This window comes from Tenrec ecaudatus, chromosome 6 (genome assembly GCF_050624435.1).
Source record: "Tenrec ecaudatus isolate mTenEca1 chromosome 6, mTenEca1.hap1, whole genome shotgun sequence".
Taxonomy (NCBI): Eukaryota; Metazoa; Chordata; class Mammalia; order Afrosoricida; family Tenrecidae; genus Tenrec; species Tenrec ecaudatus.
The window spans coordinates 100,048,714-100,065,992 of record NC_134535.1 but is presented as its reverse complement, the minus strand read 5'-3'; the positions used below and the strand labels follow the sequence as shown (position 1 = coordinate 100,065,992).

The 17,279-nt window shown below is 41.7% G+C and overlaps 1 protein-coding gene and 1 pseudogene across 3 annotated transcripts in view; both read right to left on the bottom strand.

Moving 5' to 3' along the window:
- The window catches only part of DENND5B (DENN domain containing 5B), a 171,872-nt gene that overhangs the window by 57,928 nt on the left and 96,665 nt on the right, over positions 1 to 17,279 (bottom strand). For all 3 annotated transcript variants that reach the window (XM_075551910.1, XM_075551911.1, XM_075551909.1), the window contains 3 exons: positions 15,351 to 15,538; positions 6,122 to 6,658; positions 3,338 to 3,569 (listed from right to left, as the gene is read on the bottom strand). In XM_075551910.1, coding sequence (XP_075408025.1) covers positions 3,338 to 3,569; positions 6,122 to 6,658; positions 15,351 to 15,538 — 957 coding nt within the window. The remainder of the gene's footprint in view (positions 1 to 3,337; positions 3,570 to 6,121; positions 6,659 to 15,350; positions 15,539 to 17,279) is intronic.
- Positions 8,346 to 15,188, bottom strand: LOC142450567 (signal recognition particle 19 kDa protein pseudogene; annotated as a pseudogene).

Below are 17,279 nucleotides of genomic sequence, written 5' to 3'. Positions count from 1 at the left end.
ATTTAAAAAATGTAATTAACAGATGGGATAGGCAAAATGATGTCTGGATTCTCAACAAAGGATTCTCTTTGGCCCCTGTGAATTTTATGTTCCATGAAATAGTATAAAATTCCCTGCCAGTGATTTTTTCCTTCTTAGTTAGAAAGCTTTTTCAAAACAGTAGCAGCAACAAACCCCATGATTCACACAGTGCTCCTCTACGTTTGCATTCGAAAGTGGCAGAGGAAGCACCATGCAGTACGACGCTTCATTTACCCCAGTAGTGAATAATGAACATTCAGAAGTTATTAAATGCCTGCCTAGAAAGGTCAGGAGGCTCCTGCTAGATTTTAAGAGGTTGTGCCAGTATTACTTTATTGTGATTTGTAAGAAAAATGAAACACTGAATTTCTGTGGTCAAGAGAAACTGCTTAAATATGGGTCTTTTACTCATTTCTCTATAACTCCTACCAAAAGATTGGGTGAGATCACTCAAATCAGGTGCAGAGGATTCTTAACTCGCTAAGCGGTCAGTTTTACCATTCCTCTGAGTCTGAGGGTCATCTCAGAAAGAGGAAGAGAGAAAGAGCCACGAGTGAGCACGTGGGAGAGCCCTGTCTGATGTGGTGGAGGTAGCAGAGGAGCCCTGGGAGAGAGGGCGCAGGCACAGGAGCCACCATCTGAGGCCGGGTGGGGGCAGGTGCGGCAGGTGGCCCTCTCCTAGCTCACAGAGGCAAAGGGCAAGCGGCAGCGGGACCGAGAGGTAGAGGACCAGAGAGACACCTGACTGCTGGCTGAAAAGAGGTTCTGCTGTGGACCAAGGACTGTTTCTGATCTTTTCTGATCCTGCCTGATAACTTCTCCAATAGACTGCTTAACTGTACCTACTGTCTGTGAGTTCTGTGTGGCCATTGCAATGGCTTATGGAACCCCAAACAGAAGCAGAGTGCTGTGGGAGGAATGGCTGGTATCCGAACAGGGCAAACGAAGGCTGGACAGTGGAGGCAAGTCTGACCTCTGCCTTGTGGCACCTGGTCTCGGGGTGGGTGGGGGAGTGGGATTCTCCCCCTCTGGGGAGCCAAAGGAATTCAGGGGCGCCCCCTGCCTTTTCCTCCTGCACAGAAACCGTAAGGTGTGGTGCTGCAGCAGCAACCGCAGGTAGCCTCTGCCTAAAGAGTTCACCTGCAAACCAATTTCTTTCTGGTCACAGTCAAAACAAAAAGAAAGCAACACAAGTGGAAAAAACAAACAAACAAACAAAATAAACACAAAACACAGTAAAAATTCATTTTCAAGAACAAAAGTCCAACCTTTAAAAAGAATTTCAGCTAAATTATGTTCATGGGAAACGACTGCTTTGCACCAATCTCATTTTCCTCTATACAAGAAGGCTTCAAAAAGTTAATGGAAAAATGGAATTTAAATGATAATCCAACTTTTCCACTAACTTTCTGAACCCTCGGGTTATGTTCAGTCCACACGACACCTTTCAAAACAGAAATGCATAATCCCAGTGACAGTGGGGTACCAAGCCCGGGGAGGCTGAAAGAAAACCCATTATAACTGGAAATATTTTCTGGAGACACGTTCGTAAAGAAATCAGTGCCGAGTCCTGGCGGGTAAATTAGGTCAGCAAAGGCGAGGTGGCACTGCTCGCCAAGGTATCAGGCTGATCTGATTCCCAGGGCGACTGAAGTGCTGGAAGCCCGGCTGCTCGCTGGACAGACACAGACACTTCCACTCATGTAAGTCGCCAACCCATTCTGACAGGGCTCCAAGGGCAGCTACCCACACATCAAGGCAAAGCTCTAGAATTACCAGAGATTCCGAAGCTTCAGAAAAAAACCTCATTTACATACTTCTTCCCTTAAACACACTTTGATCTATTTAAGTCAAGTGGGGAAAGTGGAGCAAGCAAGAGACCGGGTGAGAAAGTGCTATATTTGCTGCCTCACCATGCCTACACTGGCAGAGACATGAGCAGGAGGAGGGTCCTCAGGTGACAGACATTAGTGTGTTCCACAACAATAAAGTTAACAGGCAGGCACACATTTATACAATTGTGTGATTAGGTGCATTTTACCGATTTCTTTAGTGAATGAGCAGCTGGCATGGTGTTACGCTTAGGAAGCAGGTCTAGGTTCAAATTATGACTCTTATAATCCCTAGCTATCCAATTGCAGACAAATCCCTTAACTTTTGAGTTTACTCATCTATAAACTGAGGATTCTAATAAAACAAAATCAAAGTTAAGTGTGCCTATACGTCATCGTTTCCAAGAACAAATGTTAAATAAAACATTGTGCTAAATGTTAAAAAGTGAAATAACTGGCCTAGTGTCTGGCACACTAAAATTACTCTATTATTGAGGGGCCTTTACTGAGGGGGCTCAAGGGGTTCTGGCGGCACATGGATAATGTACTGAGCTATGAACGGGAAGCTCAGCAATTTAAACCCACTAGATACTCTATGGTACAAAGATGGGGCTGTCAGCTTCCACAAACTTTTCAAATGTCAGAAACCTACAGGGGCAAGTCCTACTCTGCCCTCTACGCTGCTGTGAGTGGGAACGGACTTGATGGCAGTGGGTGAGGACTATTATATTGTTAGATGAGACTGGTCAAGACTCGTGATTCTCTGACATAGTTAAGAACTCGTGTCAGCCACGGGGAAATCTTTCATTTGAACAGAGAATCCAGGGGCTTGATTTAAATAAAATAAACTATTATAATTAATGGTACTGCTACACCAAGTGTCTGCTACTCTTTCACTGATACAAAGTAGGCAGGATCTCAGACTTATGAATTAAAATTAATACCTACCTTTTCTTGCAAACAGAGCCAAGAGATGAGATGTAAAAAGCTAGCTAGAAGTCAACACATGCTCCATCAAGGTGACAAAGAGCATCAGACAACATTCTCGTTGTACTCTGTACTCCGTTCAACTTACTATTTTTCCTTTTCTATCAAATGAAGGGAGAGCAAATTGTGGGTGCTGTGAACAACTGATGTGGAATAAAAGGCTGGATTGAAGCCCACTCTTCTAAGAGGTGCTTTGGAAGAAAGGCCAGGTAATTTACTTCCCTGCAAACCAGCCATTAAACCGTATGAAACACAGCTCGACCCTGAGACATGCTGCATTACTATGCATCACAGTTGACTGTGGGCAGTCCCGCAGGCATGGGATTGGGCATTAACTACACCGATGGAAGAAAGCAACTGAAAACACCTCCTGATACAGGGCCAGGGTCCGCCATTTGGTCTAACACCAGAAACGACTCTGTGGTGCATAAAAGGTCAATAGTGTGGGCAAGAGATGACCATGGAGTTTGACAATTAAAAAAGTTGTGTAAATGTACCTGCTTCTTTTAAAGTGCTGCATTTTTGATAGATAGATGTCCGCATGGTGGGAGCCCTGACGTTATACAGTCTTATCTTCTCAATACGAGAGTCAAAGACCCGAAGCAAAGGATCTTTCTCTTCCCATTGAGACATAATCTTATTATCAATGAAGGTGGCAAACATCTGGGTTTCAATGAAGCGTGACAGAAACGGTAGGTAAGGCTCAGGCTGGTCAGACAGAAAGGAAGCCTGGAAGGAGACAATTAGGACATGATTAGTGCAAACGGTGCATCCCAACGCTAACTATATGATGATCTACTGCTAAGGTTATCACTCTTTTCTTTCATCTAGTAATCTTAACATATAAAACTGACCCTTGACATTGGAAAACCCTACCTTTTTGGTTTTTCTAAATTCACACCCTTTACAACACTTAGGTCCCCAGTACTGATCTTACCTTTCCAAACTGGTTTGCATTCTGATCCCTGGGCTACTATGTAGAAAAGAGGGCACCTCTATTGGAGGGGATCCAGCAGCTGCGATGTGATCTGCAATAACCCATTTCACTTACCATCAAATTCTGATCTCTTTCCCGAGCTGTGACTTCCCCCGCTTTCTACTCCTGGCCTGTGCAACGGCCTTCCCAACCATAGGCAGTTAGATGAACTGACAGAACGATGTGTGTGCTAGCCACGACCTTGAACAAACAAGCATGGGATTTGTGCTTACAGGCGAAATACTTTTCTTCTCCTTTCAACTGGATGCTTTTCTAAGCCCTAACTCAGTTAGAAACGGATGGATAAACGCTAACTCAAGATCAAACTCTTGCCAGATCTGTGCTGACATTATACAGTGTGGGTCTAACAGCTACAAAGAGCACCGCCTGAGAAACCACTGAAGAAACCTTTGGGAAACATGCTACCAGCTTGTCCACTGCCTGGACTGGGTCAGCAAAATGCCTTTCCTTTGCTCTCCAGGCCCGTCTGTGCAGGCATTCTAACCTGTCTGGACCTCACTGACATTTGGGAGCAGGTTACTATTCAGTTGCCAGGTCGGTTTGCTCTGCAGCCTTTTGAGTAGATTCCGTGTGTGTGCAGTGGCCGTACGGGGAAAACTGGAAAGTTACGTTCTGCGAGGAGGCCATTATTGCTCCGTTTTACTCCTCAGCTTCCCCCAGCATACTCAAACTTTCCATGTTGAAGTGCAGTGTTCTTTTTAACTTCCTTCCAGAAACCAACTAACCCCTTTTAAGAACCTCTGTAGTTTAGATGGATTTATGTAAGTGCAAAGGTTCACAGTAGTCTCAAGAAATAAATTCATCTCTTCAAAAAGGCATTTTACATATAAGCAGGAATTTTGTTTTTTATAGAGAAACCAGTCCCTTTGCCCCACTTGTAAATGGGTGCGATGCCTAGCTTTATTTTATGCAAACCTGGAACACTATCGTTGGAGGTCAGCAAAGATTTCGCTTGCAAAACGATTACAAGAAGGCTCTGCAAACTTTCCCAGTAAAAAAGGAGATGGTTACAATGTCCCTGAACTTGAGCATGTGTGTTTGAGGGATTATATAAAAAGAACTCCATGCAGAGTTTGAAGCTACATGAGGATTAAAAAGGAAGCTCTCAAACTAGGTAAGAATTTGAATTGCCACAGGCATGTATGCAGATTAGTTGCAAGCTGGATAGAAAACAAGAATTAAAGGGCTAAGTTTAATGAGAAAGGAACCGAAGTGCAGGGCTACATTTGGAGAACTGAAAGCTTTTTAATTTAAGAACCTTCTCAAACATAAACTTCACCGGAACTTAACTGCTTAAGGCAGTAGCTAAATCTTCTGCCAGAAAAAAGCTGCCCAAGGAAATCTTTTATACTATGCACCCTGACACAAATTTTAAATCAATCCTACTTGTCAGATGTCACGAGACTTCGGATGCGGCTTCTGCAGTGGTTTAGCCTCCTCAGAAAGTCTTTCATGACACAAGATTCCAGGTAGTGAAAAGTCACACTTGTCCTTACAGCACTATCATGCCTTGGCCACGAGAGGCAGGGGCCTCAACTGGGCCTTGGGGACCTGAACGAGTTCATGCACATGGCAGGTGCTTTTGTCTGCAAAACTAATCTGGGAATGTGCCAAAGAAAGCCTGGCAGAACAAGGTCTGTCAGCTTTGGGGAGAAGAATGTTCTAGGTGAGTCAGAATTCACTCCACGGCAGTGAGTTTTTGTTTGTTTTCGGAGAGGGGAGGTGGTGGTGGTGGTGGTGGAGATAACCTTAGAAGCAGGACACTCACCTGGAACTGACCTAGACCTCTGGGACAGGGCCTTACACTTGGCATCACGAAACCACATTTATTCACTCATACGCTCTTTTGAGCTTACAAGTTAAAAATTTGGCTTCTGAAACTAAATGGTTACCTTTACTCTGACAAGTTGTGACTCATAATAGGATAAAGACAAGAGGAAGATAAGAATAAAGACTAGAAAAGGGACAGGCCTTGTTTTATTAGCTTGGTCATAATAGATTAGTAAAAATTCATTTAATTAGCTTGATTAATAGATAAGAAAAATTTTCGTAAGGTCAGACAGTGTTAATATTTTTGAAAAACCTATAAAGCTTATGCACTCCTGCAACTCAAGCATTGACTAAATACAGAACAAGGTCTTCTGAAATTCCTTTATCTAGTGTAAGACACTGGTAAAGAATGGGAAAGAGGGGAAGAAAAACCTGTCCTCGAATAAGTTAACAAAATCAACAGTGCAGCCCACTCAGATCCCAATAAAAAAACGAAAACAATAGCTCTTTTTACTTTGTCAAAGTTCTGCATCTGCTCCCGATTGGTCAGCCAGGATTCCATGTCCTGGGCAGTCTGAATCACAAACGCTTCATAATCCGCAAACATCTGCGTGAAGCGGTTGGCGAAGACCTCTCGGAGCTGCACGTTGAGTTTGTAGTCCCTCAGTTCCGCCTCCTCGCACTGGCGTTTTAGATCTTTTTCTTTTTCATCCAGAGGGGCGGGCAGCTCCATTTTCTCCACAGTCACGCCGGTCCTCTTGGCAAGAGCCTGGAGGCGGGCCATGGTCTCGTTGCCCTGCAGGAACTCAAACACGCTGAGGCTACTGGAGGACACATTGCCGTTCTTCTTGTCGTTGACCAAGTCTTTCAGGACCAGATTCTTCAGTTGGGTGGCGCTCTCACTGCAGTGCAGGCTGCCCTCTGGGGGGATCCCAAACTGAAGAAGAACTTCAGAGAGTTCCTGGATCAAATCTACCTTATTGGGGAACTGTGGAAATTCCTCAGGCAGCTCAATAAAGTGGTTATCGATATCCACAAAACACAAATTAGCCTGAAAAAGAGAAATATAAAGGCTTTAAAAGAAAGGAATTTAGGATCTAAAACACTCTTGCTATTATAAACAAAAGTATATTGCGTTTTATGGTAACCATCTCAAGGTTGAGACTATTTTAAAAAGAAATAAATCTCCTTTGCCGGCATTTTCCTCTATGTAAATATGTGAATATCAGGTTACGATGCAGCCCAAACTCTATGGGACAGTCTGATTTTTCTCGGGTCTCACAAGCTGTCCACCTTGGACAGAGGGCAGTCTGTAACATTTTTCTATTGCTTGTTTCAGTGGAAAATATGTGGTTTTTCCTTCTAGGGCAGGTCTCTCCCTTACTCAGCCTCTGGCTTTCACACATTTTATCGTACATGAATATTCTCTGGATTTCAGCAATTGAATATAATCGCGACATGTTTGTCTAATATTTGGCATCTGTTAAAACCATTGCTGTTAATTCGAACATGTTGACCCTATAGGACAGAATTAAGGGCCCTAGTGACATAGTGGCCTATGCACTAAGCTACTAGACACAAGGTCAGCAGTTCAAGTCCACCAGTAGCTCCGAGGGAGAGGGAAGAGGCTATCTACTCCTGTAAAGATTTAAAACCCTAGAAAACCCAAAGGGGAAGTTCTACCCTACTATACAGGTTTGCTGTGAGACAGAACTGACTTGGTGGCAGTTGGTTTGACTTAGGGCAGAATAGAACTGTCTCACAGTGTTTCCAAGGCTACACGGCCATATCTTTTTCCCATGGAGTGGCTGATGGGTTTGAACTGCCGACTTTTCAGTTAGCAGTCCAGTGCATTAGGTATTGCTAAATGGGAAAAGGTGCACACTCATAGTACCTTACACATGAAAGGTACTGGGTATAAAACTTACTGAATGAGCTTTAAGTTTCTATTCCATGGCTTTCACATTATCTATAACTCAGAACTGACAATAAGGGCTAAAATCTGGCAGCTGCAGTATTCCAAAATGGGATGAAATTGGCAAGTTCAATCAAATTCACAGATAATACATACATTTTCATTTTACCTAAAATTAGCCTTCATTTCCTGGACAGCAAAACCATTTTAGAAGCCATCAGGCAAACAGCAGGAGGCAGAGAAAGGTGGGGGAAGTTAAGTGCTTAGGTAACAACCAATGACTAGCCCTTGAATAATTGAAGAGTTGACTCAAAAGATGCTTATGAGATAAAAAAAGAGGTGACAGAAATCAGAGGAAGGGTATTTCTGGTTGTTTTTGTTTGTTTGCTGTGTTTACACTCTAGGTGTTGAATTAGAGGCATGGCAAAGTAAAAAAGCTTTTAAGTTTGCCTTTCAAGTTGTGCACTGGGGAAATTTGCAGGGCCAAGGACCTGCACATAATTATTATCAGTCCCCAGGTTTGTTTGTTTTTTAATAGTGTCAAACTTTATTTCATTAACTTAAAAGATGAACAAATTATATGATTCAAATGTTATTAAATTTATCTCAAACATGTTTTCACAGAGGATAAACAGGATTTCAGGTAACTTAGGGTACAGTTCATTGTTCCATTTAAAAAATATTCTTCTTTCATCCACAAAATGCACTGAAGGGAAATTCTTTTATATTGTTTAAAAGCAAGATGAAAATGTTCATGTGTATTTATTTCATTGTCAACTTGGTTGCAGTACCTGGGAGGCACAAAAAGTCACAGTTCCTTCCAGATGCAAACAAAGTTTCTTCGGTGTCTCTTAGGTAGACAACGGAGGCCTCCATCCACGTGTCTTACCGGAGAACCATAGACTTGATTCTCGTCCCAGATCATTTCTTCTTCTTGCCTTTTCCTTTTTTACTTCCTTCTCCTTGCTGAAGACTCTGGTCAGTCCCACCTGTTTTTGTGTCCTTGTTTTTAGCTTACGTATCCTTTCGGCTGCATACATTACCGCCTTACGTGATGGAAACTGTACCAAACAGAGGCTGCCATCCTCTTGTTTCAGCTGGACCCGGACTCTGCCCCTGTACTGAGCATCACGATTCCACTCTCGAGAGTACATTTTATTGTTCTCAAGAAATACATTAAGTCCAACTGCTAAGCATACATCTTGAATCTCTGAAGCTGTAGGATTTTCAACAGCCTTGCTGACGGGGATGCAGCGCCCCTCCGTGATGGTCTTCTTGTTGTTCAGATAAGCAGGGTAGATGCAGATGAACCTGTCCTGGTCAGCAGGGAACCGCGCTGGCCATTTCCACGCAGGGGGACCACACAGCCCACCAGCTTGAAACTCGTCAGCCCCCAGGTTTTAAGGAATTTCCTTCCTGCCTACTTTTTTCCTCGTCATCAATTTTAGCAACTTTCTCTTAAACAAAGTAAAGGCTGATAACTCAGAGCTTGCTATAAAGAGCAGTGCTAACGACTGCATTCTCTATCCCCACATCCATGTAAACGAACACAGTCTCAGAAAAGCAGTGAACACTGGCAGGCTCAGCAGGGAAACTAGGTCACTACAATTCAGATGAAAAGAGGGTGACTCAGTACACATCTCTAAAAATGGAAGAAAATGAATCACTAACCTGCTTATCTAAATGTTCGCCAACAGCCCACCTCATTTGCAATCTCTACTGTTTCCTTCAGCAGTGCCTTCCTATCTTTTCTAGCCCTCTCTTACTTCCATGGAAAGAGAAAACAATCCATCCTCTGAAAATGTAAAGCTCTTGGCAATCATGCAATGAACTGCTGGGCTCAAGGGCGATCGCGGGTATGTGTTCCGGAAGCGCAGCCACTAGCCTGGTCTGCGTGTTCCTACAAGAATGTCTCATACCTGCCAATGTCTGCTTAGAAGGACTCCAGCTGAGGGCGCTGATGAGCACAAAGTACAACTAGGAAATACAAGCTTGCAATGTAAAATTCAAGAAAATAAAAATCCCCTTTTAGAAAACAAACAATTGCTTTCTCACTTTTACCCCAAACCCAAGCCCCCTGCTGCAGGCTGATCCTGTGGCACAGTCCAACCCTGAAAGTCTCTCCTGATCAGCAGCCTCATCTTGCTCCCTCGGAGCAGCTGATGGCTTCCAAACGCCCAACGCCCACAGAGCCGCCAGCGCGCCTTCCCATTGTGATTACTGTTATATTAAACAAAATGGTATCGGAAGAGATCCAGATGTGTTAAATTTAAAATATTGCCTGTATACCTCAATCTGAATATGAAGATTAAATATTTCTACTGATCAACACTTCCGACAAGCTCTCGTATGTAGCTGCTTCCCATTAACCACAGGGTTTCCTGGCTGTAATCTTTATGGGAACAGACTGTCAGGTCTATTCTCCCGAGAAGCCTCTGATGGGTGTTAACTGCGCACCCACTGAACACTCAGCAGTGCACCAGCAGGGCTCCTTAAATCAATGGACGTTCCTACCAAAGTAAAAGAGCATGGGCTTGAAGTTGAACTATTATTTCTTCAGTTAAGCCTTCCTTTATCCCTACCCCACAGGCATTTGATCTCCTCTGTGTGCTTAGTTCATTCATTCCTCTTTAAAAAACAAAAACCCTGTGCTATGGATATTTGCAAATGATTCTTTTGGACAGGCAGAGATCACCTCTTATTTACTTTGATATTTCCCAATGGACTGGACACAAGTATTTGTGTCAACTCTGGTGAAAGTTTGAATAAGGCTTAAAGAAACAGCTTTGGGGGGGGCAGATTATAAATTATCAAGGGTTTACGAGGGAGGGAGGGAAGGGGAGGAGGAAAAATGAGGAGCTGATATCAAGGGCTCAAGTAGAAAGAAAATGCTTTGAAAATGATGATGGTAACATATGTACAAACGTGTTTGACACAATGGATGGATGTATGGACTGTGATAAAGAGTTGTATGATCCCCCCAATAAAGAGATTTTAAAAAGAAAGAAATGGTTATCTGGGCACCCCAAAAATGTAGTGGAGAGAAAGAAGTAGCCAGAAATGTGACACTGAGGTAGCTTTCTCTGAATGTATTTCCTAAGGGCCTTAGGTTCTCAGACACAAAATTTACGCTTGCATGAGGGTATGATATGTAAGGAAGAAAGTAGCAAAAGCAGGTCTAACATTGTCTTGATTCTTTGTACACACTCTGCAAAGATGAGCAGGAACGGTATAAAGTGTGGTACCACTTTATGCAGCGACTCCGCAGGCCCGTGCGCTTCCACCCCCACTTCTCCTACCCTTCAACCTCCAAGAGAATGCAGCAAATGCCCCTCATGAGGAAAGCAAGTGGGTGGTTAATTATAGGTCTCCAGTCACCAGCATAACCACGATCATGCCTTCCTAAAATAACCATTTCATAAACTCGTCATTTTTAGAGCTATGTTAAGAGCTCTATCCCTATTTTTAGCCCTTATTTTATTTCAGAGTTATCGGGAAAAGGGGGAGGAAAGTGCTACTAATGAGTATTTTTAAACTGCTTTTAAAAATTGCTATTTTATGCCTACTTTCTCCCCCCCCAAATTATGAAGTCAATTATTTGAACTCATTGTAAACGATACCAGAGCTGGGTGGCATAGTTTTCTAATTTTCTTCTAAAACAACAATGCACTAATGTGTGGTTTTCACACAGAAGTCCTGAGCGTTTCAGAGCTGGCTCAAGTGTCTCTTATTATTCTACTTTATGGGGAGAGGGGTAGACTATTCATAAAGTAGTGTTCATTTATGATAAAAACGAGAAAAAAGTCAAAGCTGTTACTGCAAGAGTAATGGAATTTAGCTAGATTTGCTAACATTTGTAGATCTTTCTAGTCCGAAGATAAATACTGGCATAAGACGGGAAAAAATGTCCCTATTACACACACAAACTCCAAAATGAACAGCCAGCCATCAAGTCGACTCTGACTCACAGCAACCCCACAGAAAGAGAACCGACCCAGCTGAAAGGAGACATATACCATATATGCTTGAATATAAGCTGACCCGAGTATAAGCTCAGGTACCTAATTATTACCTGGGAAACCAGAAAAACTGATTGACTCGAGTGTAAGCCTAGGGTGGAAAATGCAGAAACTATTGGTGAGTTTCAATAATCAAAACAAATGAAAATAAAATTACTAAAAATTGAGACATCAGTGGGGTAATGTATTTAAATATTTATTTAAAATAAAACATAAATAAAAGGGCAAGTCATTTAACATTAGTAAACCAGCACAGTAAGTGGAAAATAGGTTCAACAAAAATAATGATACCTTAAGAGTATTATTCCCTGAGCTCAATCAGCAACCAAGCTAAAATATAAGAGTGAAAAATCCTTCAAAACTGGATCCCTCATCGTCATCCGTATCCCAATGCAGAGCTTCAGCTGGTGTGAGGTCATCATAGATGCTGTCCTCACTGAGATCGCCGTCATCACCATCACTGCTGTCATTTTCATACAAAGCACAGTCTTCACGGCCATCCATAGCATTACTAATACGACATTTCTGGAAGGAGCATCACACCATGTCTTCTGGAATGTCTTCCCATGCATCTCGAACCCACTTTGCTATTAACTCTATGTCAGGCTTCATGAGATTTCCTCCTTTTGTTAGTCAGGCTTGACCAGATGACATCCATTCATGCCACATCCTTCGCACATGGTCTTTAAAAGGTTTTTTCAAAGATACATCCAGAGGCTGCAAGACAGATGTAAGCCCACCTGGAATAACGGCTAAAGTAACTTTACTAGATTTTGCCAATTTTTTTATGTCATCCAATAGGTGGGCTCTGAACATATCCCAAACAAGTAACGATGGCTTTTTCTTTAAGGCTGCTCCTGGTCGTCGGTTCCAAATTTCTTCCAGCCATTTTTCTGTTCCGTCTTCATCCATCCAGCCTTTAACCTGTGCACGCACAGAAATTTTTGGTGGAAAATTGATCTTTTTAGGCAAGGTCTTTCTTTTAAAAATGACAGGACGCAGCTTAGTTCCATTAACCAAACATGATATAACTGTAATGTGTTGGTTTTTTTTCATTTCCTGTGGTCTTGAGAAAAATGTTCTTTTTTCCTAAACTTGCCACAGTTCTGTTGCTTGGAAGATCAAAGTCATGGCATTTTCATCCATATTCCCAATATCTGTCAGGTCATAATTATAAATCCTTCTTTGTTTTATAATAAATGACTGGAATTACATAAATTTTTTCTTCAAGGTCTTGTGGCAATTTCTGGGAAATCTTTATTCTTTGTCTCAAACATAGTAGGCCAAACCTATTCATGAAGCAGGTACACCATCCTGCTGACGCAGCAAAATTTTCAATACTTGGTGCTTTAATTTGTCATCCTTAGTCATTTGTAGAGCACGTATGCGGATTTCCATGCGTGTTACGCAGTAACCATTTTGACGACACTCCATAACCCATTTATGCAATTCACTCTCTAGAGCCCCCTAAAAAGATGTTAAAGCACGACGAGCTTTTTTAGCTTTTGGAATCTGTTCCAAGTCAGCCTTCATTTTACGCCACTCCCTCAGTAGCTTTTAGTCAACACAGAATTCCTTACTTGCTATACTGCTATTGTTCTCTTCTGCTCTTGACACAACCTTCATTTTGAAACCAGACTCATATGACCCGCGTGTTTTGTTTTGGTTCAAGAGTATCCATTTCTAATAGGATAAACAAACAAGACTTTGAAAAAGAACTTTCATGGTACTGCCTTTCCCTCCCCCCCACCCCGTGTTGGGGGGGGGGATTCTGTGTGGGCGGGGGGATGCAGGATGTGAATTAACACAGAGACCAGAGGGGAGAGACGGAGCACAGCCACAGACACATCCTTACCAGTTCAGCTGCTGGCGTAAGTGAATCATTACGGGTGCTTCTGTGAATTGGAGCCGTCCAAGTCATAGGACAGCTCTGATTGGTTAGATGTGAGTAAACAAACATTCAAAGACCTGCAGTGTCAGCGGGGCTTTGAATGCACAGTGGAGAAACAGCAATCACCCGCAAGATGATGGGCACTAGTCCCGTTAACTTGGAGGGTGGGGAGCGGGGGCAGTGAGATGTTACACCTTGCTGGGGTACCACTGACCTGTGTATAAGCCGAACCCAGCACATTTTTTGTGCTGAAAAACTTGGCTTATAAACGAGTATATACGGTACATTTTTTCTCCTAGTTCAAAATGCACAGAGGCTTTACAACGCCTGTGGAAATTGGAAATGAAAGATAAAGGACTATCTCCATAGTTGGTTTTACTTCCCCCCACAAGTTTTTTCAAAGAGCCCCCTTGTATATCAGGTGATACTTGAAAAGTTCTCAGCAATTATTACTCAAGCAAAAATGGATAGGCAATATTTATGAAACCACACAAAAATGTCTTATAAAATTTGGTTAATATCCAAAATATACTACATACTTATTAAAAAACTAAAATACATCATTACTTAGATAGTTAAGACAAAATCTATTTTGTTTGCCTAATTCTCTTAAATTTTTAGAGATTTTGAGAAAATGAGGCACAGGAGTTTCACCCATTAACTACCAAGAGTTTAAAAAAATTATTTGAACTAAAAAGTATATTATTGACTACAAAGGACTTGTAATGGAGTGTTAAAATATACATTATCTAGAAAAAATTTTTTTAAGAGATTTACTTATTTAAACCTACGAGCTAGTGGAGATTACGTGAATGAAAGAAGAAAAGGTGGCAGCTCATCAAGTAGAAAGATGGCGCAGCTAGAGGAGGAAAGAGCAGAGCACATAAAGAAACCTACATTTAAGACCAAGGCAGCTTTCACGTTCACTTAATCCAAACTAAGTCAAGCTGTTTTCTCCGGAAATATAAATGTTAACTTTGGTAAGAACACACTCATTAGACTAAAAGCAAGCAACAGATGATTACAGGAATCATTTCCAGGTATAATATTCACATGGCTATGATGGGTGTACTATTGTCAATTCACGTATTAAAATGAAAATCTCTACAGGAAATAAGAAAAAATAAAAGTGAAGCACAGCATGAGAAATTTCATTAAGAAAGGTGCTAATTAAAGAGCTAATAATATAGTGTAATTAACCATTTTGTGTTTTTATTGGGCTGCCACAGTACCCTCATCAATATTTAAATTTAAAGGCTTTGCATGGCATTTGAAACCATAACAACAAGCTAAATATTAGAGTCAAAATGCTTATTTTTTTCCTTAAGCAGCATTTTAAAATACAACAGAAAGCAGAGTAACAGGAAGGTGCACAGGGACAGAGGCTAGATTTTTTTTTATCACAGCCACTCAGCTAACCTGACATTCAGAACAGGTTTCTTACTGGCCTTAGGTCTGGAAACGGAGAATACAAAAACATTTGCCATTTCCCTCCGCCCTAGATTGCAGAGATGTTGCTTTCTACTTGGCAGAAGTCAAGGATCAAGGTCATCTTAGTTCATCCAATGAATTCAAAAGGTGTTAAAATCTGGCCTGTATTATTTAAGAACAAAATTTATAACCAATTAGGAGAAAGAAAGGTGCGCCATTAGAATAAGAAAGCAATGAGATAATGCTGCTAATGCTCCACCTTCACAGATTTCACGTCTGAAAATGTGTTGTCCTTGTCGTTTCTATTAATTACGTAAGCAATCATGAAGAGTCAGCATCTGCTAGGCCTCGACCCTACAAGTCTTGGGAAAGGGAAGACAGTCAAGAGAGGCACAATCGGGACACAGGCACTGTTACCAAAAAGCACGGTAGCCTTTATCTATATTGATAGACAGCAAATGCTTCATCTTTCATGTTCACGTTTTACCTCTTGAGGAAGTTCTAGTTTAGAACGGTCAGTTCCTTCTTTTGACTGAAGGCCCATCAGATAAGGCACAGGAGCATCAAGGAAATGCAGCAGCGAAGCAGGGAGGATGGGTACATAGACGTGCTGCCATTGAAAGGGGAACAGAAGCGCGGTGATGCCTTCCGCTACCGTCATCAAGCGTTGGTAATCTGCACAGAACAAGAAAAAATTGAGGGGAGGATTCCAAGTAAGAACATAATCACTGTGTTAAGCCTGAAAAATGCCAATTTCCAGAAAAACAAAAACAAATCTCAGCAAAAAAACCCTGCTTCTTTCCAATCAAGTAGAGAGAATAGGTCGGTTCTGTCCCGTCAGCATTAAAAAGTTTCACAGTTTCACTTAGATGGCAAGCGACCTGGAAGTGTGGGCACTGGGGACATCGTCACCCTTGTTGCTTCTAAAATCACTGCATGTGCATACAGAGCCCTTTGCACTGCCATCAAGCAAGAAGCAGTACGCACAAGATGCGGTGCACTTAGTACCGCTCACCTTCCACATCACGCGTATCTATACAACCTTCCACATCACGTGTATCTATGTAACCTTCCACATCATGTGTATCTATGTAATCTTCCACATCACGCGTATCTATGTAATCTTCCACATCACGCGTATCTATGTAACCTTCCACATCACGCGTATCTATGTAACCTTCCACATCACGTGTATCTATGTAACCTTCCACATCATGCGTATCTATGTAACCTTCCACATCACGCGTATCTATGTAACCTTCCACATCACGCGTATCTATGTACCTTCCACATCACGCGTTATCTATGTAATCTTCCACATCATGCATATGTATGTAACCTTCCACATCACGCGTATCTATGTAACCTTCCACATCACGTGAATCTATGTAACCTTCCACATCATGCGTATCTATGTAATCTTCCACATCATGAATATCTATGTAACCTTCCACATCACGTGTATCTATGTAACCTTCCACATCACGCGTATCTATGTAACCTTCCACATCACGCGTTATCTATGTAACCTTCCACATCATGCGTATCTATGTAATCTTCCACATCACACTTACCTATGTTATCTTCCACATCATGCATATCTATGTAATCTTTCACATCATGTGTACCTATGTAATCTTTCACACGTGCATCTATGTAATCTTTCACACATGTATCTATATAATCTTCCACATCATGTGTATCTATGTAATCTTCCAGCTCAGAGGCTCTTTTTTCCCTTTTGCATGGCTAATTCCTAAACTTGCACCGATCATATTTACTATAGTCTTCTTTGTGGGTGCATGAAAACAAACAGATATACATTCATAGCCACATGCCTGAATTTAACCCTCAACTGTGTTTGCTTTTAAAAACAAACTGAACTATCACATCAAGAAACAAAGTGGGAGTCATACCAGAAAACTAAAGATTTGACTTTTGTTGTGCTTTGTTAAATATACTCATTTATCAAAACTAAAAACTGCTACCATTTTGTAAAATCATTTAGGTAAGGATGTTTTACATAAATTTTTGTATACAATCTCCATAAAAACATTGGCTGCATATGCCTTTAACTTAGAAAGGTAATGTGGCACATAGACCACAGATTACAAAATTATCAAGGGAACTCTTGTAATCAAGCACATTAATACATATTACACCAGCAAAACATATGAGTGCTGCTACCAAGGCAGAAAACCAAAGAATATAATCAAATAGGGTCACTCTGGTTCACACCAGGCTTTGCCGATACAGAAGTTACAAAGCGAATGTTGCTGTCAGAATTTTTGGATGTGAGCCCTGTGGATTTGAGATACTCTCCTTACAGACTGTTGTGCAGAACCCGAGTAAAATCTGGTGGAGTCTGGCTGGGGCCATCTTGATCAAAAAGGTTAATGATGCTGCTACTTATATC